The sequence below is a fragment of the Macaca thibetana genome, chromosome 16, assembly GCF_024542745.1.
Source record: "Macaca thibetana thibetana isolate TM-01 chromosome 16, ASM2454274v1, whole genome shotgun sequence".
In the NCBI taxonomy this organism is placed as follows: domain Eukaryota; kingdom Metazoa; phylum Chordata; class Mammalia; order Primates; family Cercopithecidae; genus Macaca; species Macaca thibetana.
In genome coordinates this window covers 57,713,068-57,734,792 of record NC_065593.1, presented here as the reverse complement: position 1 = coordinate 57,734,792, position 21,725 = coordinate 57,713,068, and the positions used below count along the sequence as shown (strand labels likewise).

General features: G+C 64.7%; 5 protein-coding genes across 10 annotated transcripts in view; 3 read left to right on the top strand and 2 right to left on the bottom strand.

Annotated features, from left to right (window-relative positions):
* ASPSCR1 (ASPSCR1 tether for SLC2A4, UBX domain containing) overlaps positions 1-1,300 on the top strand; it is a 65,866-nt gene extending 64,566 nt beyond the window's left edge. For both annotated transcript variants that reach the window (XM_050764016.1, XM_050764017.1), the window contains 4 exons: positions 353-404; positions 694-763; positions 835-1,007; positions 1,203-1,300. In XM_050764016.1, the coding sequence (XP_050619973.1) occupies positions 353-404; positions 694-763; positions 835-1,007; positions 1,203-1,216 (309 nt within the window). In that variant the 3' untranslated portion in view covers positions 1,217-1,300. The remainder of the gene's footprint in view (positions 1-352; positions 405-693; positions 764-834; positions 1,008-1,202) is intronic.
* A 1,311-nt stretch (positions 1,301-2,611) lies between these two features.
* CENPX (centromere protein X) lies at positions 2,612-6,754 on the bottom strand. Of its 3 annotated transcripts, none has more exons than XM_050764105.1 (5): positions 6,673-6,754; positions 3,753-3,804; positions 3,539-3,592; positions 3,199-3,287; positions 2,612-3,125 (listed from the first exon to the last, which is right to left on the bottom strand). In XM_050764105.1, exons 1-5 carry the CDS (start codon positions 6,706-6,708, stop codon positions 3,111-3,113), a joined length of 246 nt encoding a protein of 81 aa, XP_050620062.1. In that variant the 5' UTR covers positions 6,709-6,754; the 3' UTR covers positions 2,612-3,110. The 3 variants fall into 3 exon arrangements, with proteins under 3 accessions (XP_050620062.1, XP_050620063.1, XP_050620061.1); XM_050764106.1 differs by having other exon boundaries at positions 3,214-3,287; positions 6,673-6,745; XM_050764104.1 differs by having other exon boundaries at positions 2,612-3,287; positions 6,673-6,751.
* A 367-nt stretch (positions 6,755-7,121) lies between these two features.
* On the top strand, positions 7,122-14,982 carry LRRC45 (leucine rich repeat containing 45). Its single transcript, XM_050764002.1, has 17 exons — positions 7,122-7,684; positions 8,099-8,160; positions 8,520-8,590; positions 8,833-9,011; positions 9,208-9,336; positions 10,738-10,850; positions 11,226-11,284; positions 11,514-11,591; positions 11,850-11,985; positions 12,060-12,137; positions 12,220-12,331; positions 12,434-12,504; positions 12,924-13,016; positions 13,376-13,468; positions 13,898-14,071; positions 14,151-14,298; positions 14,441-14,982. The coding sequence occupies exons 1-17, from the start codon at positions 7,465-7,467 to the stop codon at positions 14,635-14,637; spliced, it is 2,013 nt and encodes a 670-aa protein (XP_050619959.1). The 5' UTR covers positions 7,122-7,464; the 3' UTR covers positions 14,638-14,982.
* Positions 14,983-15,454: 472 nt separating this feature from the next.
* RAC3 (Rac family small GTPase 3) lies at positions 15,455-18,068 on the top strand. Of its 3 annotated transcripts, none has more exons than XM_050764072.1 (6): positions 15,455-15,621; positions 16,231-16,302; positions 16,593-16,710; positions 16,829-16,891; positions 17,317-17,476; positions 17,563-18,068. In XM_050764072.1, exons 1-6 carry the CDS (start codon positions 15,587-15,589, stop codon positions 17,691-17,693), a joined length of 579 nt encoding a protein of 192 aa, XP_050620029.1. In that variant the 5' UTR covers positions 15,455-15,586; the 3' UTR covers positions 17,694-18,068. The 3 variants fall into 3 exon arrangements, with proteins under 3 accessions (XP_050620029.1, XP_050620031.1, XP_050620030.1); XM_050764074.1 differs by having other exon boundaries at positions 17,317-17,480; positions 17,563-17,623; XM_050764073.1 differs by lacking the exon at positions 16,231-16,302 and having other exon boundaries at positions 15,483-15,621.
* A 1,512-nt stretch (positions 18,069-19,580) lies between these two features.
* DCXR (dicarbonyl and L-xylulose reductase) lies at positions 19,581-21,431 on the bottom strand. The gene is made up of 8 exons (XM_050764064.1): positions 21,340-21,431; positions 21,158-21,255; positions 20,559-20,713; positions 20,421-20,463; positions 20,244-20,343; positions 20,084-20,148; positions 19,891-20,008; positions 19,581-19,763 (listed from the first exon to the last, which is right to left on the bottom strand). The coding sequence occupies exons 1-8, from the start codon at positions 21,389-21,391 to the stop codon at positions 19,660-19,662; spliced, it is 735 nt and encodes a 244-aa protein (XP_050620021.1). The 5' UTR covers positions 21,392-21,431; the 3' UTR covers positions 19,581-19,659.
* Between the last annotated feature and the right edge of the window lie 294 nt (positions 21,432-21,725).

Genomic DNA, 21,725 nt, shown 5'->3' with positions numbered 1-21,725 from the left:
CACGCCTGGCCCCACCTTCCTCAGGTGCAGAGGCCAGAGGAGGGAGGACTGTGATGCTGCATGGCTTGAGGACCCTCGAGGCCGCAGCCTTCAGCTGGCTTGGGGCTTGGGGTGGTCCCATGGAGGGCGCTGGTCCCAGGGCGCCCTGGCCTTGCGTACAGGGGTAGGGTTGGTGCCAGACAGGAAGCTGGGCGAAGAGGGGTTCATGGGGGCCGGGCAGGCAGAGCCCGCCTGATGGTGGAGCTGTGGCCATCAGCAGGGCCGGGCCCTGGGGGTGTGGCTGCCTCCACCGCAGGGGGGTGCTCTGCCCATGGTGCCCACCCCACCCCTGAGCCCCCCGCCCTCCCTGCAGGCAAACCTCTTCCCGGCCGCTCTGGTACACTTCGGAGCCAAGGAGCCGGCAGGTGAGTGTCGGTGGTTGGGGCCGGTGTTGGAGCCCAGCCAGCCTGTCTCTGGACCTCAGAGTCAGCTGCCTGGAAGGGCGTTCAGTCTGGGGCCTCCTTTGGGTCTGAGAGGGAGCTCTGCGGCCCCAATAACCACCTCCCCGAGAGAGGGCTGGGACAGCCACCTGCTGGCCACTGCCCTCCCAGAGCCGAGTGCCGATGGGCAGATGCTGGGCAGATGCTGGGCGGATGGCGGATGGCGGATGGGCCCCCCCTCAGAGGCTCAGGGTGAGCTTGGGCCTCCCTGCAGGTGTCTACCTGGAGCCTGGCCTGCTGGAGCACGCCATCTCCCCATCTGCAGCTGACATGCTGGTGGCCAGGTAAGTGCCTGTGGGTCTGGGGGCACCTCCCATGGCGGCACTCACCAGCCTGCATCTTCGTCTCCCCCTAGGTGCATGTCCAGGGTCGCTGGGTCCCCTTCCCCATTGCCAGCCCCTGACCCTGCACCTGAGTCTGAACCAACTGCTGAGGAGGGGGCACTGGGCCCCCCTGAGCCCATCCCAGGGACGGCCCAGCCTGTGAAGAGGAGCCTGGGCAAGGTGCCCAAGTGGCTGAAGCTTCCGGGTACTGCGGCCGGGTGGAAGGCAGGGTGCTGTGGCCGGGTGGAGGGTGGGGGGCTGGGTGCTGTGGCAGGGCCATTGGGCTGAAGGGCTAGGTGCTGTGGCCGGCAGGGCCAAGTGCTTCAGCTGGGCGGGTGGGCGGGTGGCCGGGCAGCAGGAGCCCAGGGCCTGTGGTCACCCTGGTGTGTTTGCACTACAGCCAGCAAGAGGTGAGAGCCACCAGCCCAAGGTGCCCACTCTGCCACCCACAGGACCACCTCCCCTGCCAGTAGGAATAAAGACTTGTGCATCCCTCAACGCATTCCTGTCGTGCTTCCTCCAGAAAAGGGCCGCCGTCCTCTGCCCTGGCTCAGCTGGACCGCAGTGTCCAGGCCTGAGAGCCTGGTGGACCGTGGTGTGGGCCCTTGAGGAGCATTGTGGACCGTGGTGTGCATCCTGAACCCATGTGGGTCTCCTGTTCATTTTTACCTAATAGTTATTTATCCCTCCTCCAAGGAGAACAGAAGTGCTGGAAGAAAGGCTTTTTTGGGGAAATTACCTGCAACCCAGGAGCCAAGCCCCGGGCCAAGAGCTGGGGGAGGAGTTAGTAGGTCCCCCCACATCTGCAGGGCAGGGCCTGACCTTGGGCCTCCCACTGCCCCTGAGCGGCTATAGTGCTGCGTTCTGGCCCTGGCCCACCCCACAGCCAGCCTCCCCAGCAAGTCTGATGACTTCCACAGGCTCCCAGGGCTTTCAAACTGACCTACTGAGGTGGGCAGAGCAGGGAAGGGGTGGGTCTCAGCAGCTCTGCCTTCCCGGGGCCAGTGAGGCTCAATCAAGGATGAAGAGGCTTGCCTCAAAGTTGTCTTTGGGCACCAGGGCAGGAGAGAGGCTGGGCCGCCTCTGATGGGTCCCACGGGGCAGCTCTTATGCTTCCCACCCTGACTCCCTACCCCTTCCCCTTCCTGTGTGGGGCACCGGGATGGTGCTCAGCTGAGAGCCCCTGGGGTGCTTCCAGTCCTGGGCTCTGACGAGAGAGAAAGTGAGGTGGGCTGGAGGGGAAGTGGCCAAGGCTCTGCCCACTTCCCAAGCGTTGGCACAAGTGGAGCTTATGCCAGAGGCCCCTGAGAGTCAGAGAGCAGCCAGACTTGGGCGGGGCATCCAGGCAGGTCCCACAGCCCTGTGTCTCCAAGGGTGGGCAGAGGGCATGGCCTGAGGGGGCTGAGCTGCACCCCCACGCACTGCTTGGGACCGGTGTCGGAGAAGAGGGGAGGCCTGTTCATTTCAGCAGGCCCTTGGGCCAGTCTCTCTCACCCTGTGCATCTTGGTCCTGCCTGTGGCCACTGCCTGCGGCCACAGGAACATTCCTGGAAGCCACTGCCCACTGGTGGCCGCTCCCGTGGCTGCCCCAACCCCTGGGGCAGGAGTAACATTTTCCAGGCGGGTGGCCACATGTACGCGGCCCGGGTTCCGCAGCGCCTGGGGGCGGGGCCGAGTCACTCGCACACATGCTGTTTGTTAGTGCGTCCTCCTGGTGCTTTGCTTTCTTACCAGGAGTGGAAGGGTGCGCACGGGGAGCGAGGCTTTGAAGCAGTTTGACTTGGGTGATTAATGGCAAGAAGGCCAAGCTGGGAGAGACAGTTTTGATTTATTGATGTTGCTTTGTGAGAACAAATTTATAGCCGGGGGAAGCATCTTCCAAGGGGAATATCGCATGGCTGGAAAGGTCACACGCCAGCTTTGATGTCAGGTGGCAGGAATGTGGGCAGGAGGCGGTGCTGCCAGCCGCTGTTTGTCAAACACACAGGCTACCTGGTGGCTGGGCCTTTCCCAGCACCTGCCTGTAGGACCCTGGGTGGTACGCACACTGTTGCCCCAGGGAGGAGAGGCAGGGACTCCCCAGGTGCTGCCCCTTCCCACACCAGTGTCCCCACTGGACACTCCGAGGGCAGCAATGCACTGCAGTCCTGCCCCTTCTGCACAGGCTGGAGACACCTGGGGATCTTGTTTGAATCAACTCAACCCCTCAGGTCCTTCCCCGCCTGTTATCAGAGGCCGCTGGAAACACAAGGCCTGTTTCTGTGGACCGGGGCTCCTCTGGGGGTGGCCTCAGCCACAGCTGAGATCCCTAGAAGTCCAGGAGCTGTGGGGGAGAGAAGTGCTTAGGGCCAGCCAGCTGGGCACCTCCACTGGCGCCACGACCCACGCTCACCCACCAGCTGCGGGAGCACCTTCTCCAGCTGGTCCACATCCACACGGGGCGCGTCTTCTGCCTGGGCCTGCCGCACCCCGCGGACTGCTGCTTCTGTGGTGAGAAACGCGAGGTGGGGGATCTTAAACCCGAGCCCAGCGAGGGCCTCAGCCTGGGCCGGTGCCCCCACCCACACCCACGGGCAGCCCCCAGAACCAGGCCACAGCATCTGACAAACAGGCTCAGGAGACCCAAGTTTAGGACCTTGTGGGAAACTGGGGAAAACACATCTTGGTTTTCCCGCTGTGAAAACACAAAAGAATCCGGGACGCGGTGCCCGGAAGGAGCGTGGACCCCGGACTCACCCACAACAAAGATCTTCAGCAACTCCGCCATGAGCTGCAGCACGTCCCCGCTCACTGCAAGGCAGGGGAGGTCATGTGGGACCCTCACCCACCGCTCCGGCTGGGGGCTCCAGACCTACCCCCGCCCGCCCCAGGCCTTGGCCCTGCAGAGTTGCGGGAAAGGGTCTCTGAGGACAAGTACGGGGACCCACCTCCCGCCCACACCCGCCTGTACCTTTGGTCTTGTCATCCTTAAAGTGCAGGTGCAGCAGCCTGCTCACCAGCTCCTGGAAGAGAGGGGGTGTCAGCCAGGCCCCACCCTCCCCCCGCACCCCCGGGCTGGTGATCACTCTGGGTGACGGTGGCTGTGATTTCTGGCTGGAGATGCCCTCTGTGCTTGGGCCTCTCCCAGGGCAGGGGACGAGGGCCAGCCTAGTGGTTAGGGTGGCAGAAGCTGGAGAAGCAGGATGTGTGGGCAGCTCCACTCGGGGCACCAGGACTCTGCAAGGTCTGTGCAAGGAGCCTCCCTACAGCGTGAGTGGTTGTAGACACGGGAGCAGGCCCCGCTGCTGGGGCTCCAGGGAGAGTGAAGAAAGGCCTCGTTGAGTCTGGCCTGATCTTGCACTCCCATCCCCGGCAGAGGGCCATGGCTCTGCTCTCCTTGTGGAGAGGCAGGGAAGGCAGAGCCCGGGTTGGGTCTGGAGGCTGGAGGTGGCTGCTCCCAGGTGGGCTGGACTGAGGGAGTGCCACCCGTAAGGCCTTGCTTGTGCCAACTCTGTTCTGGGTGCTGGGTCAGCTCCTGACCAGTCCTGCCCTGGTGCTCATGATCCTGCAGGAGGTGCTGGTGTCCTGGGGGTACAGAGCTAGGCTGTGCCAGCGTGGTCCGCAGGCTGGAGTGAGGGGTGGGCCAGACGCTGAGGGCCCAGGGCCTGATCAGCTCTCCGTGGCAGGCAACTGGGAGTCCTTTCTAGGTTATTTGTGGAAAGCAGCACTGGCATCTGAAAGGACCACTCTGGCTGCCAAGCCCGGGGTGGGGGGAAGGGAGGGGGCTGCAGAGCCAGGGCCTTTCTGTCTTCCTGATGGACGGAGGACAGGGACAAGGGAGGAGTCCACGCTGAGACCCCAAAAGGACAGCACTGCTCTGAGGAGATGGGGGGCTGTGGGCATGTGTATTTTGGAGCCAGGACGCAGGAGCTCAGTTTGGGATGCATTGTGTGTGAACACAGGAGCTATCCACACAGAGTGGCGGGTGGCAGCGGCAGTGGTGGCGGCCGAGACTCAGGAGGGCAGCCCTGGGTGGCTGGTGGAGCCACGAGACTCAGTGAGGCGGCCCAGACCAGGCACTGGCCCACGGTGGCTGGGAAAGGAGCCAGCATGGAGCGTCCAGGGCTGGGGCCAGGGCAGTGGGCGCCCAGGAGCCCAGAAACAGGCACTAACCTGTGAACAACTGGCCAGGCCGCCAGCGTCGGCCACAGGGAGGTCACAGCACCTCACCCGGAGCAGTCCAGCAGGTGACAAGCAGAGCATGGATGGGTGAAGCCCTGAGACGCGGGAGGTGAAATGTTCCCCAGAAGGGAGCAGCAGGGTCCAGCATCCCGGCTCGTCCTGAGCCCTCGCTGTCCCCTAGCCAGGGTCCCAGGCACCACCCGCATGAGCCCAGCGCCACCTGCTGGTCCTTCCTGCTGCTTACAGCCAGCAATACCGGAAAGGCACCGGAAACCGTCCAGAAGGCACTACCTTCCCACCTGCTCCGGGACCCCACGCCAGAGAGTGGCGGATGCCGGGGCTGCCTTGACAATCCAAGGGGCTGCTCCGTACACCGGCAGCGGCCTCGGAAGGCAGGCCCAGCACTGGGGCGGTTGTGGGAGGGCCTGGGACACACCCAGCTTTGCCCCATGACCTGTGGGCGCCACACCAGGGCTGCAGGCCCCCTGCTCCCCGTCGTCTTCACACTCATCCTCTGCAATGACCACAACTCCAGCTCTGGCCAGAGCCCTCGGGCCTCTAGTTGTCAGGTGGGCTTGATGGAGAGAACACATGACCTCCTGGGGTGTGTCCCCAGTGCCCCATCTCCGGCAGTGGCCTTTCAGCTACTCTAACCTGGTGGATTCTCCCAACCACCCAGTGAGGTGGCCCAGGCCTCAGTGACTTTCTCCTTCTGAGTTCTGGCGAGAATCTTCAGCAACTCCACCAGAGTGCCCCACACTGACCCCCTGCTGTCTCAGGTGATAAAGAAGGGCCCGATGCAGGAGAAAAAGAATTCTCCCTGCTTCTACAGGACTTCCCTGAAGTCCTCCCCCCAGGATGGGTTCACAAGGGCCTGAGACTCTCCCTTCCCAGGCCACAGAGGCCCACGAGGCCCTGCTGACATTGAGGAAGCTCAGTGCCCCAACCTTCAGGTAGAGCAAAAGAAAGAAAGGCTCAGAAACCACTCTGCCTGCACCGATGGGACCCCGCACATGGACTCTGCACATGGCACCCTGTGAGAGCTCCACTTGCCAGGGGCAGGGAAGAGCGGGGCACGCCTTGCAGCCTGGGCGGATCCTGGCTCAGACGGCCTGGGTCTGACCCTAGCTCTGCTGAGTCACTTAACGCCCCTGTGCCTCAGTTTCCCCACTCGCGGGTGGGGTTAATCCGTGTCAAGTGTGAGTAACGTGGAGTACCGAGGAAACCACGCGTTCCTAGCTCAGTGCTGGTGCCCACTAGGGAGCAGGCAAAAGGGAAACCACTGTGCCTGGCGGCTAGGGTAGGTCCTGCCGGCTCCTCGGGCTGGATGGTCTCACTGTCCCCGTCCTGGGGCCTGATCTCCCCTTAACAGGAGACCCCAGGCTCAGGGCGCAGGGCGGCGGCCCAGCTCGTCCTCTCTCTTCGCCGGCTTGGACTCCGCCATGACGGCGCCCACCCCTGCCTGTTTCTGCAGACCCTCTCCACCTTCCCGCAGCCCCGGCTGCCCCACGCGCCCTCCTACTAGCTGCGAGACCCCGCCCAGGAGGGCGCGGGGCGCGCGGCCGGGCTGGGGTCGGAGTCTGAGAACGGGCCCAACCTCAAAGACACAGGTGGGCGGCGCGGGGGCTGGCGTCTGGCCCTCACGGTGTCACGCGTGGGGTCGGGACGGAGCGTCCACACCTGCCTGGCCCCTGCCTGCCGGCCCTCACCTTCCGGAAGCCGGCTCCAGCTCCGGCTCCCTCCATGATCGCAGTATCGAAGCGCGCCCTCCGGAACCCCGCCCCTCCAGCCAATGAGCGCAGAGCGCGCCCTCGGAGCCCCGCCCCGCTCCCCTAGCCAATGAGCCCGGAGCGCCTTCTCTCGGAGCCCCGCCCCAATGTCTCAGCCAATGAGGCCGGAGCGCGCCCTCCATCAGCCCCGCCCTCACGTCCCTCAGCCAATAAACCCGGAACGCTCCCTTCCGGGACACCACCCTCACACCCATCAGCCAATGAGCCCGGAGCATGCCCCTTCGGGGCCCCACCCTCATGCCTCTAGCCAATGAACCTGGAGCGCGCTGCCCCCTTTCAGCTTGCGGCCCGAAGGGCGCGCCAGTTCCTTTGTTTTCATTGGCCCGCACCGAGGGCTGCCTGCGCAGAGCCTGCTGGGAGTTGTAGTTCCCGCGGCCTCTCCCGGGGCGCCTTGTTCTTCCTGGATACTGAGGCCCCGACGCGGCAGTCGCGAGGGCGGGGGTTGGGGCTGCAGGCGCGGCAGGGCCTGGAGGGGTCGCGCGACGCGCCTGCCTGCTTCCTGCACGGGTAGTCCCCAAGCACTGCGGGGCCCCAGCCCTACCGCCCAGCCCCCGCGCTCCAGGACCTCCCGCCCGCAGAGCCCACTCGGATTCGTCTGGGTCGGCGGAGGCCCCGTCTGCCGTACCCGGCGCTGGGACTGCTCCGCACCGAGCGGCTCCCTTTAAGCAGCTGCGGGAGCATGCGGAGGAGGCCCTGCCGGCCCCGCGGGTCATGGAGGAGTTCCGGCGCTCCTACAGCCGCCTGTGCAGGGAGAGTGGGGCCGAGCCCCAGGAGGCTGTCCTGCAGCAGCTGCACCAGCTTCCCAGGGGCCGGCTGGACCTGGCCACGCAGAGCCTGACGGTGGAGACCTGCAGGGCCCTGGGCAAGCTGCTGCCGAGGGAGATGCTGTGCACGGAGCTGGTCCTGAGTGACTGCATGCTCAGCGAGGAAGGTGGGCAGGCGCGGCGGGGTGGATCCCTCTGCTCCTTAGCTGCCCACACTGTTGCTTCGGCAGCCCCAGAGGTCGCTTCCTCTCCATGCTCTCCTCTTTCTGTGCCTCGGTTAAAGCGAGCAGGGGCGCCCCTTCCTGCACCTGGGAGTAGAGGACAGTTCCTCTGTAGGACAGGGGAGAGACCTTAACATGTCCCGCTTAGCTGGTTCCCCGCGTGCTGAGCCGGCTTGGTGCCTGAAGGGGCTGCAGGTGTTTCAAACATGACTTCACAGCGAGACTCTTGGCCAGCGCCAACCCAGACCACCGGGACAGTTGTCCCTCCCTGGGTCTAGGGAGCTGCCCTGAAAAGGGGCCAACGGGGAGGATCTTGGGGTCAGGAGGGGCAGAGAGTGACTGCTGGCCCCCCTTACACAGGGGCCACACTGCTGCTCCGAGGCCTGTGTGCCAACACCGTGCTGCGCTTTCTGGACTTAAAGGTGAGAGACCTGCGCTTTTGAGTGTCCGAATGTGCCACCCCGGCAAGAGGAGAGGGGGAAGATGCCAGGTGTCAGGGGCCGGGGGTCTGGGCAGGTGGCTGGAAACTGTGTGAGTCCCCAGGCTGTTCTCTGATGGCCTCCTGTGTGTGACCATCTCCGGAGCAAGAGTTCATGTCGGCAAACAAGCCGGCCCTTGGAAGCCCCCTGAAGGCAGGGAGCCCAGGAGCTGAGGGAGGCTGCACCTCCCTGCAGAGTGCACCCCAGCCTTGTCCCCTGGCTGACCAAGGCCCTTGGGGCATGGGCGGGAATTCAGAGCCAGTCAGGGCACGGGAGTGACTGACGGCCTGTTTCTCTCCTAGGGCAACAATCTTCGGGCCGCAGGGGCTGAGGCTCTGGGAAAACTCCTCCAACAGAACAAGTCCATTCAGAGGTGGGGGGTGGTCCGGACCCACCATCACCGCAGGCCCTGTCTCTGGTTGAGGATTGGCCCCAGAGCACATGGTTCTGCAGCCCGAGTTCCACACTGCCAGTTGCCCGTGTTTCACATATGCTGGCAGGGAGTAGTCAGAGGCTCCGGCCCATCAGACCCCAAGCCCACACCTGTCCCTAAGCCCTGGACCCCACAGGCCAGGCTGTCCCCTAGGCGAACTCTGGTTCCTGCCCCTCCTGCAGCCTCACGCTGGAGTGGAACAGCCTGGGCACGTGGGACGATGCCTTCGCCACCTTCTGCGGGGGCCTGGCGGCCAACGGCGCCCTGCAGCAGCTGGACCTCCGCAACAACCAGATCAGTCACAAGGGCGCTGAGGAGCTGGCCCTCGCCCTGAAGGGCAACACCACCCTCCAGCAGCTGGGTGAGGCCTCCCAGGCGCCTCAGGCTCCTTCATCCCTCTGAGGCTGCCTTTGCTCTTGGAAGTAAGGGGCTAGGGGACTTGCTTGCGTTCCTGCTCTGTTGACCACAAGGCAGTGCCCCGCAGGGAAGCACCCTGGCCAGGCCAGCTCCCCCTCTGCCAGGTGCATTCTGTCTGGTGACTACAGGTTTCCTTCCAGACCTGCGCTGGAATAACGTTGGCCTCCTGGGGGGCCGGGCCCTCATGAACTGTCTCCCCAGCAACAGAACCCTGTGGAGGCTGGACTTGGCTGGGAACAACATCCCCGGGGATGTCCTCAGAGCCGTGGGTACGGTGCGGGGCTGTGTGGAGCGTTGTGTCAGCCTTTGACAGAGGCCTGTCCGCTGAGGTCGGGGTGCTCGGCTCAGGACTGGAACTGATGAGGAGAGCAGCCTGAGCGCCCAGGGGAAGCGGGAAGGAGCAGAGGGGTCGTGGGGCACCTGTTTGGCACTTGATTGGCGTTGACCACACATTGGCATTGTCTGAGGTGCCCTGTGCTTGCTGAGTTCTTACGACCTGTGCAGTGGCGGCGTGCCCATTTCACAGCTGGGAAAGCTGAAGCCGTGTGGCTCACAGCCCTGGCCTTGATGGCTTTGCTGATGTTTCAGGTGGCCCAGGCCTTGGCCAGGAAGGCTCCCTGGTCACCCTGAGTTTGTGGCCCTGCATGTGAGTCATGAGAGGTGGGGCCGCCTGGCCTGTGTTGGCCTCCACATTCCCTCCCACCAGCGACCCCAAATCCTTGCAGCTGATGTCTCAGCCTTAGGCCCTAGTGCCCCAGACCCAGCTGAGAACTTTGCCAGGCCCCGTACTCCCTAATCCACGCACAGCGGCAGCCTCTTCCGGCCCCTGTGCTGAGGGCTCACCCCTTCTGCTGGCTCTGCCTGGCCTCTGGCTCCAGCTGCACCGTCCCTGGCTTTGCCTCAGTGCTGCCCTGGGTGTTGTCATCGCTCCTGACCTCTGCCCCCTAGCCACATGCCACCCAGATCTTTCCAGAACATGAGCTGGGCACAGCGTTCGCCTCAGCATTGTGCGGTGCCCCTTGACCTTTGGAATGGTGGCCAGATGCCCCAGGATGGCCCTCGCCTTTTGCGGTGTAGCAGCCCCCACCACCTCTGCCCCACGTGTGCCCGCACCCCCCAACACCAGGTGCCTCCTGCTCACAGCCCCAACCCCACGAAGCACCTTCCACCCTCATGCACTGAGGAGGCACCCCTGACTTGCCAGGAGAGACGTTGCCCTACAAGGCATAGATTCCCAAGCAGCCAGCCGCCGGGTGCAGGGCTGGTGGCCACCAGCCACTCCTGAGGCTAAGCAGCTCCGGGGTGACACAGCTCCTTGTGAGAGTGTGTGTGTGTGTGTGTGTGTGTGTGTGTGTGTGTGTGTGTATGTGTGACTGAGTTCACTCTGTCACCCAGGCTGGAGTACAGTGGCGCAATCTCGGCTCACTGCAACCTCCACCTCCCGGGTTCAAGTGATTCTCCTGCCTCAGCCTCCTGAGTAGTTGGGATTACAGGTGTGCAATACCATGCACGGCTAATTTTTTGCATTTTTAGTAGAGGTGGTGTTTCATCATGTTGGCCAGGCTGGTCTCGAACCCCTGACCTCAGGTGATCCGCCCACCTCGGCCTCTCGAAGTGCTGAGATTCCAGGCATGAGCCCCTGCGCCCGGCTGACACAGCCCCTTCTGCAGAGCAAGCCATGGGCCACAGCCAGGACCGGCTCACCACCTTCCAGGAGAACCAAGCCCGCACTCACGTCCTCAGCAAGGAGGTCCAGCACCTCCGGGAGGAGAAGTCCAAGCAGGTGAGAATGGCGCCTTCACTGACCTTGGAGCTGCTCGTGGCTGGAGGGCCTGGCCATGTCCTGCCTCCTTCGGCCCCGTGGTCTGCCCACCTTCCCTTCCTTGGGGCCGCAGAGCCTGTCTGAGTGGCTCGAACCGGGAAGGAGGGCGGCCTCCTGGTCTGATCTCCTGCAGGTGGGCTTCCTTGGGGAGCTGGTGTCTGAGCCCCAAGGCCTCCCTCTGCAGGAGCCACCCTTCCTGTGAAGGAGACAGGGCGCTGTGGGTGGAGCCCTTTGCTGCCTTGCTGTGTTGGTGGGCACTGGCTCTCCTTCCCCCGAGAAGGTCGTGTGGACAGGCTGTAGGTGCTCTGACAGGGCTGTGGCTGTCTCTGTCCCCAGTTTCTGGACTTGATGGAGACCATTGATAAGCAGCGGGAAGAGATGGCCAAGAGCAGCAGGTGAGCGGGCGCAGGGCAGGGGCAAGACAAGGCTTCAGGGATTGGGTCCTGGCTCAGACTCAGATGGGACCAACCTGAGCCCACAAGTGAGACCATGAGGTGGTGGCTGGAGGCTCAGTGCCCAGGCGACCGTAGATGCTTAAGGAACAGCAGCAGCTACCGAGGCCAGAGGGGTATGGGAGCGCTCTGGGGTTTGGGTTACTCTCTGCACCCTCCTCTCTGCCCACAGGGTGTCGGCAGCCCGTGTAGGACAGCTTCAGGAAGCCCTGAATGAGAGGCACTCCATCATCAACGCTCTCAAGGCCAAGTAAGTAGGGAGTGGCTCAGGATACTTCAGAAACGTGCCCACAGCGCAGAGGAGGGTGGTGTGAGCCTGTGTGCAAGTCCCGTTTGCAATGTAGAGGTGGGAAACGGTGAGGCTGGGGCAGTAACCCAGAAGCCTTCCTGGAGGAGGCGGGTGCTGGCTGGGGTTCACTAGGTGCCCAGCAACAGTGAGAGCAGCGAGGACTTTGTAAGGCACGTGAAGCTCCAGCCGGGGCGGGGGTGCTGGCCTTCCTTTCTGCAGGCTGCAGATGACGGAGGCCGCCCTGGCTCTGTCAGAGCAGAAGGCCCAGGACCTGGGGGAGCTCCTGGCCACAGCGGAGCAGGAGCAGCTGAGCCTATCGCAGAGGCAGGCCAAGGAGCTCAAGCTGGAGCAGCAGGTGGGTGGGCGGGCTTGAGAGGGGTGGGCGGCAGCTTCGTGACCCTCACTGCCCATACCACGTTCCCCTCCCAGGAAGCTGCGGAGCGGGAGTCTAAGCTCCTCAGAGACTTGTCTGCTGCTAATGAAAAGAACCTGCTTCTGCAAAACCAGGTATCTGTCGGGGAGCCAGGGAGCCCAGGGTGGGCACGGCAGGGCGGGGCTGCAGCTTCCCTCTCTGGTGCCGGCTTTCCAGGTAGAGGAGTTGGAGCGGAAGGTCAGGTGTCAGCAGGAGCAGCTGTTCCAGACCAGGCAGGAACTGACCAGCACATCAGCCGAGCTGAAGATGCGGGCCATCCAGGCCGAGGGTGGGCATAGGCAGGCCTGCTGTGGAAGGGTTGGGGATGGGCACCCTGGGGACAGGGTCCCCCAGGGGATGCTTACACACGCTCTGCCCCCTGGGCTTCCAGAGCGCCTGGACATGGAGAAGAGAAGGTGCAGACAGAGCCTGGAGGACTCGGAAAGCCTGCGCATCAAGGAGGTGCCCTCTTTGTTGGCCTCATCTGGCCTCTAATGCTCCTCAACCTCTGTCCTTGGTGTCATGCAGGTGTCCCCAAAGCACATGCCCGGTGGGAGCTCCCCTTGCCAACCTGGGGTCACTGGGTGGCTGTATTTTGCCAGCCTGAGCGGATGTCAGACCCAGAACCTTCTATTGGGGCTGGGAGGGGACCCCGGCCATGCCTCAGCCGTAGTACAGGCTGCCGCTGAAGAGACACCAAGCCCCACCTGTGCAGCGTGCGCATGCTAGGGTAGTTTCCTGCTAGGCCACCCGAGGCAGTGCTTTCTCAGAATGAACAAGGTTCCCAAGAGACGCCTGCCTTCCAGGGTGGGGAGTCCATGGGGCGAAGGTAGGGAGGCCCGGCTCTCCAGCCTGACCCCACAATTCCTGCCCCTGAGCAGGTGGAGCATATGACCCGGCACCTGGAGGAGAGTGAGAGGGCCATGCAGGAGCGGGTGCAGAGGCTGGAGGCTGCTCGGCTGTCCCTGGAAGAGGTGAGCGCCCACCAGGCAGGGCCAAGCTCTGCCTTCACGCTGGGCTGAACAAGGCAGGCACCCCTGATGTTCACCACCTCAGGACCACAGACACCCCTTCCTGGCCTCAGAGCCTCATACGTCCCACTTTGGGGACCCACCCACCAGTGTGCCCAAGAAGCTAGAGGGACTTAGGTGGCATTCGGGCTCCGTTGGCCGTAGGCACCTTGCCCAGCGAGCTAGGTGGCAGAGCAGCTGCGTGGCCCTCAGGAGGCTGGCAGAGAGGAGCTCCCCTCGTTGGGGTTGGCTGGATGGGCCAGAGAGAGAAGGGCCTTGGGCCAGGGACAGGAGAACGCACTGGCAGGTGACCGTCTATGTAGGAGTTGGGCCGAGTGAAAGCAGCGGCACTCAGTGAGCGTGGCCAGGCGGAGGAGGAGCTGATCAAGGCCAAGAACCAGGCCCACCTGGAGGAGGTGAGCCACACAGATGTCCACCACCCTCTACGAGAGCCAGGCTGCCCAGCATCACGGTCCACATGCAGACTCCAGAGCCGCGGTCTGAGTGGGGAGGCGGGAGTGTGGTGTTGAGGTCAGATCAGCACACCCTGGACACTGTTGGGTCGGCTTCAGCCTTAGATCAGGGCCTGAGATAGTGGAAAGGTTTGGCTCATCTCTGCAGCCTGTGACTACACGCATGGAGGGACTGGAAGGGTGGTGTGACCGGAGAGGGAGGAGGGGAGCCCAGAGGGCATCTGGAGGAGGTGGCTGCCAGGGGAGCAGGTTCAGAGTCGCAGTAACTAGAGCAGCCAGTCCTGCAGAGGGATGGGGTCGTGCCCATGCAGACTCCCTCAGGTGAGCTCAGGCTGAGCCCCTCATGCTCCGTGGCGGCTCCTGTGCTCACAGCGACAGCGTCTGGCTCACCTGGAGGACAAGCTGCGACTGCTGGCGCAGGCGCGGGACGAGGCGCAGGGCGCTTGCCTGCAGCAGAGGCAGGCGGTGGCCGAGGCCCAGACCCGGGCCAGCCAGCTGGGCCTGCAAGTCGAGAGCCTGCGGCGGCGCCTGGAAGAGCTGCAGCAGGTAGCCAGGGCTCCAGCGGGGGGCCCCAGGCGTGCTAGCCCGACCCCTCACCTTACTCCCCAACCTTCGTGCCTGGCAGGAGCTGAGCCTCAAGGACCAGGAAAGGGTGGCCGAGGTGAGCAGGGTGCGCGTGGAGCTGCAGGAGCAGAACGGCCGGCTGCAGGCAGAGCTGGCGGCTCAGGAGGCGCTGAGGGAGAAGGCGGCGGCCCTGGAGCGCCAGCTGAAAGGTGAGCCAGACCCTCGCCCTCCCGCCGCCCACTGGTGGGACGTGAGGCTAGCCAGAGAGCGGGGCTGGCCAGGTCTCCCGTGCTGAGGCCATGCCACGGTGCGCTGGGACTGCGCCCGCTCACTGCGCTCCTTGCCCTGCAGTGATGGCGAGCGACCACCGAGAGGCGCTGCTGGACAGGGAGAGCGAAAACGCATCTCTCCGGGAGAAGCTGCGGCTCCGGGAGGCGGAGATCGCCCGCATCCGGGACGAGGAGGCCCAGAGAGCGAGCTTCCTGCAGAACGCCGTCCTGGCTTACGTGCAGGGGTCCCCCGTGAGGACCCTGAGCCCCCCAAAGTGAGGCAGGCCGGGAGGACCCGGGCGCAGCAGGAGTACATCAGGCGGCGCCCGAGATGGACCGGGGGCCGCCTCCCGCCCGCGCCGCCCCTTGAGACCCGGGTCGTCTGTTCCACGCGGGGGTTGCGGTGACTGGAGGTGGTGCCGCGGCTGCCGGGCGATCCCGTGGGAGGCGCCTGGGAAGGGCTCCCTCGCTGCCCCTTCGTCCCGGTCGACACCACCTGGAAGCGCACCGGGAAGGGGTCCCGCGGGCGCGTCTCCCCCTCGCCTTTTGCGATGTCACCGTGAACGCTGCAACCGCCTGCGCGCGGCGGGGTTTGGAAATACAGCGCGTTTGCACTTTGTGATACATCCTGGCCCCGCCTCTCCCTCCAAACGCGCGACCCTCCGTGCCTCTCTCCAAACGCGCGGCCCTCTGCCCCCAGCCCTGCAGGAAGGGCCTGCCGGGGTGCGGCCGTTCGCCCCTCCTCGCCGCTGCCTGGAGGGACTGGAGGGCCGCTGGGACTGTCCGTCTGGGGGTTCGGGCGGCTGCAGACCCCGGAGTTCCCAGCTGGCTCCCGGCGGCAGGGGGCGGGTCCCCGAGAACGCGCAGCGCGCGCAGCTGTCCCCGCTGGGTCCAGGTCGCTGGGCTCTCTCCGGCCTGCGAGGCGCCCCGAGGGACCTGCAGGAGACCCCCGGGCAGGGGACGCGCTAGAGGCGGGGGCTCCGCGGCTCGCTCAGCTCTGCCCGGGTTCGGGCGGCCCCGCCCCCAAAGCCGCGCGGCCGGGCGCCCCCCACCCGCCCCCGCCCCCGCCCCCCGCCGGCCGCGCTCGGCTGTCTCCGCGCCCGGCGCTCGGCGGCGCTCGGCTGTCTCCGGCCGCTCGCTCGGCGCTCGGGTCCGCGGCCGCTGCGGCGCCGGGCATTTCTCCGCAGCTCGGCTCGCGGCCGCGCCCGCCGCCGCCCGGCCCGCGCCCATGCAGGCCATCAAGTGCGTGGTGGTCGGCGATGGGTGAGTGCGCGGCCCGGAGGTCGCTCGGCTGGGCTGGGCCGGGGGGGCTCGGGGGCTCAGGGCGCAGCCGGGGCGGGGCGGGGGTGGCGCCCGGGTCCTCGCGAGGCGGCCCCGCAGTACCCCGCCCGAGCCGCGTGCGCCCCGGGGCCGAGGAGGGCGGGGTAGGGCGGGGTAGGGCGGGGTGGGGCGGGGCGGGTTCCGCGGGCCTCCAGCTTGGGCCCACCTGATGCTGCCCGGCTCCCGTCCGGGCTGGCTGCCGGCGAGGCGGGGCCGCCGCCCTGTCCTCCCAGTGGGTGGGGCCAGGCCTCTCACCTGGGCTGAACCCTTCGCCGGCCCCACCCTCCCCTGCCGCCACCCTCGGAGTCGGGGCCTCTGCCTGGGGCCCCAGTGTTGGGCGCCCTGCGCCCCCATTCACCACCCCAGCCCCTAGAGCCCGGCCTGCCCTGGTCGTCCTCCAGCCCTAGGTCGCCGCGGATCTGGTGGGCTGGGACCCCTGTCTCCACCCCAGACGCCCCTAACTCGCCTCTGGCTCCTGGGGAGGGGGTTGCCCTTGCTGGGCAGAGGGTCCGAGGCCGGGCCTGGGAGCCACGTGGCTTGCCCTGTCCGCAGCGCCGTGGGGAAGACATGCTTGCTGATCAGCTACACGACCAACGCCTTCCCCGGAGAGTACATCCCCACCGTGTGAGTGTGGGGGCTTCCCCGGAGAGCACAGGCCCTCCGTGTGAGTGTGGGGGCTTCCCGGGAGAGCACAGGCCCTCCGTGTGAGTGTGGCATGGGGGATTCATGGGCAGGATCTCCCCTGGGCTTCCATGTCGGCTCAGGTGGCCCTGTCTGGGCTTCCCGGCTGGGGCTGAGGTGCTGGCTAGAGTTCTAGTTCCGTGCAGAGTTGTGAAACCCAAGACACAGGCCAGCAGGGCCAGGGGTTTCTGGGACCCCTCCGAAGCCCTGACCCTGCCCTCACTACTCTGCAGTTTTGACAACTACTCGGCCAACGTGATGGTGGACGGGAAGCCGGTCAACCTGGGGCTGTGGGACACGGCGGGGCAGGAGGACTATGATCGGCTGCGGCCACTCTCCTACCCCCAAACTGTAGGTGACAACAGGGCCAGCCCCGGGAGCTGGGTGGGTCCCTGAGGTCGTGATGAGGGAGGGAGCAGGGCCCTGGGGAGCCCTTGACCACTCCACCAGGCCCCACCTTCTTCCCAAGGACGTCTTTCTGATCTGCTTCTCCCTGGTGAGCCCGGCCTCCTTCGAGAACGTTCGTGCCAAGGTAGGGCAAGGCTGGGGGCCCCTGTGGGGAGAGGGCTTGCTCCAGAACCTGCCCCGACAAGTTGTCCTTCAGAGGCGATTGAGATACGGTTCTGCCTGGAGTAGGCACATGGGGTGGGGTCTGAAAATGACCGTGGGGGCTGATGGGGTGGCGTAGTGGTGTTGGGCACAGCTCTCAGAACGGAGGGGCTCTCTGTCTGCTGAGGATGGGCCTTGACTGGGAGGCCCTGGGAGGTCTCCAGGTTCCCTGGCTGCGTGTTTTTTCTCAATATCTCCCCACCAAATCCGCCCCTGGTCACCCTTTGAAGGAGGAAGAGCCAAGTGTAGCTCTGGAGCAGTGGGGAAAATCCCGGAGGGCCGTGACTTGCTCAGGTGGGGCTGGGGTAGCAGACTCCGGGCCTGGGGTCAGAGCATCTGTCCCTGCAGTGGTACCCGGAGGTGCGGCACCACTGCCCCCACACGCCCATCCTCCTGGTGGGCACCAAGCTGGACCTCCGCGACGACAAGGACACCATTGAGCGGCTGCGGGACAAGAAGCTGGCGCCCATCACCTACCCACAGGGCCTGGCCATGGCCCGGGAGATTGGTGGGTAGGCGCAGGCGGCCTGCAGGGGAGGGGTGGGGAGGCTTCGCTGTACCCCACCCTCATTGTCTCCCCTCCTCACTGCCTAGGCTCTGTGAAGTACTTGGAGTGCTCAGCCCTGACCCAGCGGGGCCTGAAGACAGTGTTTGACGAGGCAATCCGCGCAGTGCTCTGCCCGCCGCCAGTGAAGAAGCCAGGGAAGAAGTGCACGGTCTTCTAGAGCCCTGGCACCCCTGAGCCTGAGGGCTGGCAGGGAGCAGCCCTAGACGTGTCCGCTGTTGTGTTGAGACGTGTGGTGTCCCTGAGTCGGCTGTGGGGAGCGGTGAGGGTGGGCAGGGGGGAAGCATGGGGATGAGGCTGGGCGGCAGGATCCTGTCCTCTCTGCTGCCTCATTCTGGGGTGTGGCTCCAGCCTTCCCTGGCCCCCGCCGGAGGCCAGGAGGGAGCAGGGTCTCCCTCAGGGCTGCAGGGGCAGGTGCAGGGAAGCCCCAGGATGGGCTTCCCTGGAGGGGGAGGGTGGGGGGGAGTTCTGTCCATTGCGCCCCGAGGCGGGGCGGCCCCTTCTTATTTTATACAATAAACATTCTCCACCTACACCTCTTGCCTCTCACTACCTGCCCTTCTGCCCTGGGGCGGTTTGCTCCTAATTCCCCCAAGTGATGGTGCAGAGCAGGTTGTCACCCCAGCCGCACCTCACCTCGGAGCCGAGTTCCCAGAGGGCAGCACTAAGCTTCCTCCACCCCACCCCAGGGAAGAGGGGCCTGAGCTGCTGAGCCCCCAAAGCAGCTGACCCAGATCAAAGCAATAGCTAGTGCATTGAGCCCTTGGGATGTTTGCTTGGCTGTGTACAAGGCTCCCTCAGGCTGATGGGCGCCTCTGGGAGGGCACATGTCGGGGAGAGGCTGGCCTGGTTCTCAGGCAGCTCCTGTTGTGCTGACTGGGACAGTCTGAAAAGAGGCTGAAGCAGGTCAGGCCTCTCGGAGCCCCATGGGAGCCAAGGCAGCCTCCCCTCATCCCTCGGCTCCTCTGGCTGGCACTGGGAGTAAGGGCGATCCAGGCGGAGGGGCAGGGTGGAGGAGGGCATGGGGGTCGGGGTGTGGTGTGGAAAGCGAAGAGAGCAGCGACCCAGCACAGTCTGCTGACGCTGAAGCCAGAAACGGTGGGCCCCGAACCATGGTCCCGGGTGTGGAGTCACTCGGGATTGGAGGGTGCCCTGAGGGCCACCGTCTGCTTCCGCCTGGTGCTGTGTGGGGGCAGCTCCTACTGGCTCAGGAAAGCCGACTGCGGAATTCTCAAGAATTTTGCTAGCCAGTTGTTAATGATCATTAACAAATTATAGAAGTTTACAATTTGTGTTATTAAAAGCAAAATCAACAAACATCACTTCCTAGTTATTTCTGCACGTAGGACTGTTTTCTCTGCCCCGGGTTATGTACATCTGCGGCACCTATGGACACAGACACCACATAACGGGGTGCTGAGGGCATCTCTTCCAGCTCCCCATTCAATGACATCTAACTGGTAGCTGGAAATCAGCTGTGGTGGGAGTATTTACACCATGGGAATTGGCAAATTCTTCACACTGGGACTTGATTTACAGTTACTTGTCTAGACTTAAGATGATTAAAATGTAGATTAGACTTCAGGGTGCTGTGTCTGCTCATTACATTGTGAACAGCACAAGTTGAGGAAATGCTCTTCTAGTATCCAAAAACCATCTGATTCAACAAAGTGGCTCAGGTCGCTGACGAAGTGGAGAAGCTTGACATCCTCCTTGTTTCCCTTTTGTCTTACTCATTAGCTTAAAGGAAGAGGAGCCAACCGTATACTCACAGAGCGGGTGATCAACAAGCACACACTGTCTCACCCCAGAGGTTCTGGACAGGTCCAAAGGCCAACCTTGCTGAAATTCACCACCCTCTTTAGGAGCTGGCCTTTCACCACCTCCTACCTCCCTGACAGCAAACTGGCCAAGCCTGAAGACCTCAGGAGTGGGAGCCAGGCTCCGCCTTGGATTGGAATATGAATCTCATGGGTCTCTGCCCGCATTCCATACCAGGCCCCAAGCCCCCAGCTACCTGCTGGCAGCCTAGGAATAGCACATAGCCTGGGCAGCAGAATCAGGTTTATTGGAGGGATTGGGGGTAGGATGGGCACGGCATGGGGTTTGAGGTGTGTGGAGGGAGCTCAGTTGGCCCAGAAGCCCCCTTCCACCGGCAGAGTGGAGCCCGTGGTCATGCCGCTTCGGTCACTCAGCAGAAAGAGGATGGCATCCACCACATGCTCTACCTCTGTGGGCAGGGCGGGGGTCAGGGGCATAGATGAAGGAGGCTGTCGCCCATCTTTCCCTCCCACCCCTGCCCAGGGCACGCACAGGGGCTGCTGGCACCACGCTGGCTGATCTCCCACCTGACTCACCAGCAAACTTGCCAAGTGGGATTCGGTCCAGCATAGTCTTGGCCTTGCAGGGGTCACTCCAGGTGGCCTGGCCCATGTGCGTCATCACCACTGTGGGGTTTACTGCATTCACTCGGATCTACACCGGGACAGCTGGGGTCAGCAGGGCGAGTGGGGTGCCCTAGGTTGGGGGAGGTACCCCAGCCCTGCTCACCTTGTGGGGCCCGAGCTCTAGGGCCATCACCTTGGTCAGCATGTCCAGGGCACCCTTGGTGGAGCCTGTGAAGAGGAACCCAAGCTGGCTATGGCTGGGGTTGGTGATGCGGGTGAGGCTGGGGTGGGGGTGGGGCTGAGGGCACAGCTGGGGTACTCACAGTAGACGCTATGGTTAGTTACTGCCCGCTGGGAGCACTGGCTGGAGATATTCACGATGGCCCCCGGGGCTCCCCGGGCTATTAAGCCCCTGGCCACGATCTGAAATTGCAGCGAGACCGTGAGGCAGAGCTGGCACCACTCATCAGAATTCCCGTCCAGCCCGCAGGGCAGCTCACCTGTGACACCTGGATGACCGCACGCAGGTTCACTTCAAAGGATCTAGAGGCCGAAGGACAGACCCTGGTCAGAGATTAGGGCTGCTGCCTCCTCCGGGACAGCCCCTCCCTGAGGTTTCTCCGCCCTCACAGGCTCACCTGTCAAAGGCATCCTTGGTGACCTCCAGGAAGGGCTGCAGCAGGGCGACAGCGGCGTTGTTCACCAGCAGGTCCACGGGGCCCACGCTGCCCAGCGCCCGCTCGGTGGCCTCCCAGTCACCCAGGTCCACGCACACGGGCTCTATCCCCGGGCACTGTGCGTATCAGGGGGCAGTTACAAGAGGCTCTGTGCCCAGCAAGCGGCACAGCTGGGGACTGGGGCTGGTGACCTTTCAGCCGGACAAGGAAAGGAGTTAGGAGCTCCGGAGGTGTCAGGACTGTGGGGCCAGCAGCCAGGCGCTGCCTCCGGCCGGTTCACTTCCTCCCTGCGCCCGAGCGACTCCTGCCCGGGGCCTGCTCCGCAGCCATTTCGGCCTCTTTCTGAGCCTGGGGGCCCTGGCAGCTCTGCCGGCCGCCCGACCGCCCACGCAGGCCACCAGCCCCGGAAGACGGTGCGAGGGCGCCCAGGCCGCGGTGAGAAGCGCAGCGCCCGCGAGGGGAGGCGAAGTCGCGCACCGGGATACCGCCCCCGCTGGCTGGCGCCCCCTCCTGGCTCGCCGCCCCGCCGCCTCGCAGCCCTGGGACCCGGCGGGGCCTACCTCGCGGACGAGGCTGTCAAGATCCGCCTGTGTTCGGCTCACAGCCACCACCCGCGCGCCCGCCGCGTGCAGCGCCTGGACCGTGCCGCGCCCGATACCTGCCGGGAGCGCGGCTCAGTGAGGGCATCCCCTGCCCGCCTCTGCCCTCCGCCGGCCTTTACCGACCTTTCCCCGCCGCCCACCTTTGCCCGCCCCGGTGACCAGCACCCGGCGGCCCGCGAGACCCAACTCCATGTCGGCACAGTCTCCGCCCTGCGTACTGGGGCCGCGGGACTTGAAGGGCTGGCCACGGTGGGCGGGGAGGGGCGGGGCCAATGGCAGAGCGGCCTTCAGATAGGGGGCGGGGACATTCAAATAGCTGCTCCCCGCTGCGGTGATTGACCGAAAGGAGTGGGCGCACGGGAGAGGGGCGGGGTCTCCGCTGCCGCAGGGACGGGTCTTTTTTTTTTTTTTTTTTTTGAGACAGAGTCTGGCTCTGTCGCCCAGGCTGGAGTGCGGTGGCGCGATCTTGGCTCACTGCAAGCTCCGCCTCCCAGGTTCACGCCATCCTCCTGCCTCAGCCTCCCGA

Coding starts and splice junctions, on each gene's coding strand:
- CENPX (XM_050764104.1), bottom strand. CDS start 6,708: ATGGAGGGAGCCGGAGCTGGAGCCGGCTTCCGGAAG. Junction 3,593..3,752: donor TAAGGATGACAAGACCAAAG/GTACAGGCGGGT, acceptor CCTGCCTTGCAG/TGAGCGGGGACGTGCTGCAG. Junction 3,288..3,538: donor GCTGAAGATCTTTGTTGTGG/GTGAGTCCGGGG, acceptor TTCTCACCACAG/AAGCAGCAGTCCGCGGGGTG.
- LRRC45 (XM_050764002.1), top strand. CDS start 7,465: ATGGAGGAGTTCCGGCGCTCCTACAGCCGCCTGTGCAGGGAGAGTGGG. Junction 12,505..12,923: donor AAAGCCTGCGCATCAAGGAG/GTGCCCTCTTTG, acceptor GCCCCTGAGCAG/GTGGAGCATATGACCCGGCA. Junction 13,017..13,375: donor CTCGGCTGTCCCTGGAAGAG/GTGAGCGCCCAC, acceptor CCGTCTATGTAG/GAGTTGGGCCGAGTGAAAGC.
- RAC3 (XM_050764072.1), top strand. CDS start 15,587: ATGCAGGCCATCAAGTGCGTGGTGGTCGGCGATGG. Junction 15,622..16,230: donor TGCGTGGTGGTCGGCGATGG/GTGAGTGCGCGG, acceptor CCCTGTCCGCAG/CGCCGTGGGGAAGACATGCT. Junction 16,303..16,592: donor GGAGAGTACATCCCCACCGT/GTGAGTGTGGGG, acceptor ACTACTCTGCAG/TTTTGACAACTACTCGGCCA.
- DCXR (XM_050764064.1), bottom strand. CDS start 21,391: ATGGAGTTGGGTCTCGCGGGCCGCCGGGTGCTGGTCACCGGGGCGGGC. Junction 20,714..21,157: donor TTGACAGCCTCGTCCGCGAG/GTAGGCCCCGCC, acceptor TGATACGCACAG/TGCCCGGGGATAGAGCCCGT. Junction 19,764..19,890: donor CCCACTTGGCAAGTTTGCTG/GTGAGTCAGGTG, acceptor CCCTGCCCACAG/AGGTAGAGCATGTGGTGGAT.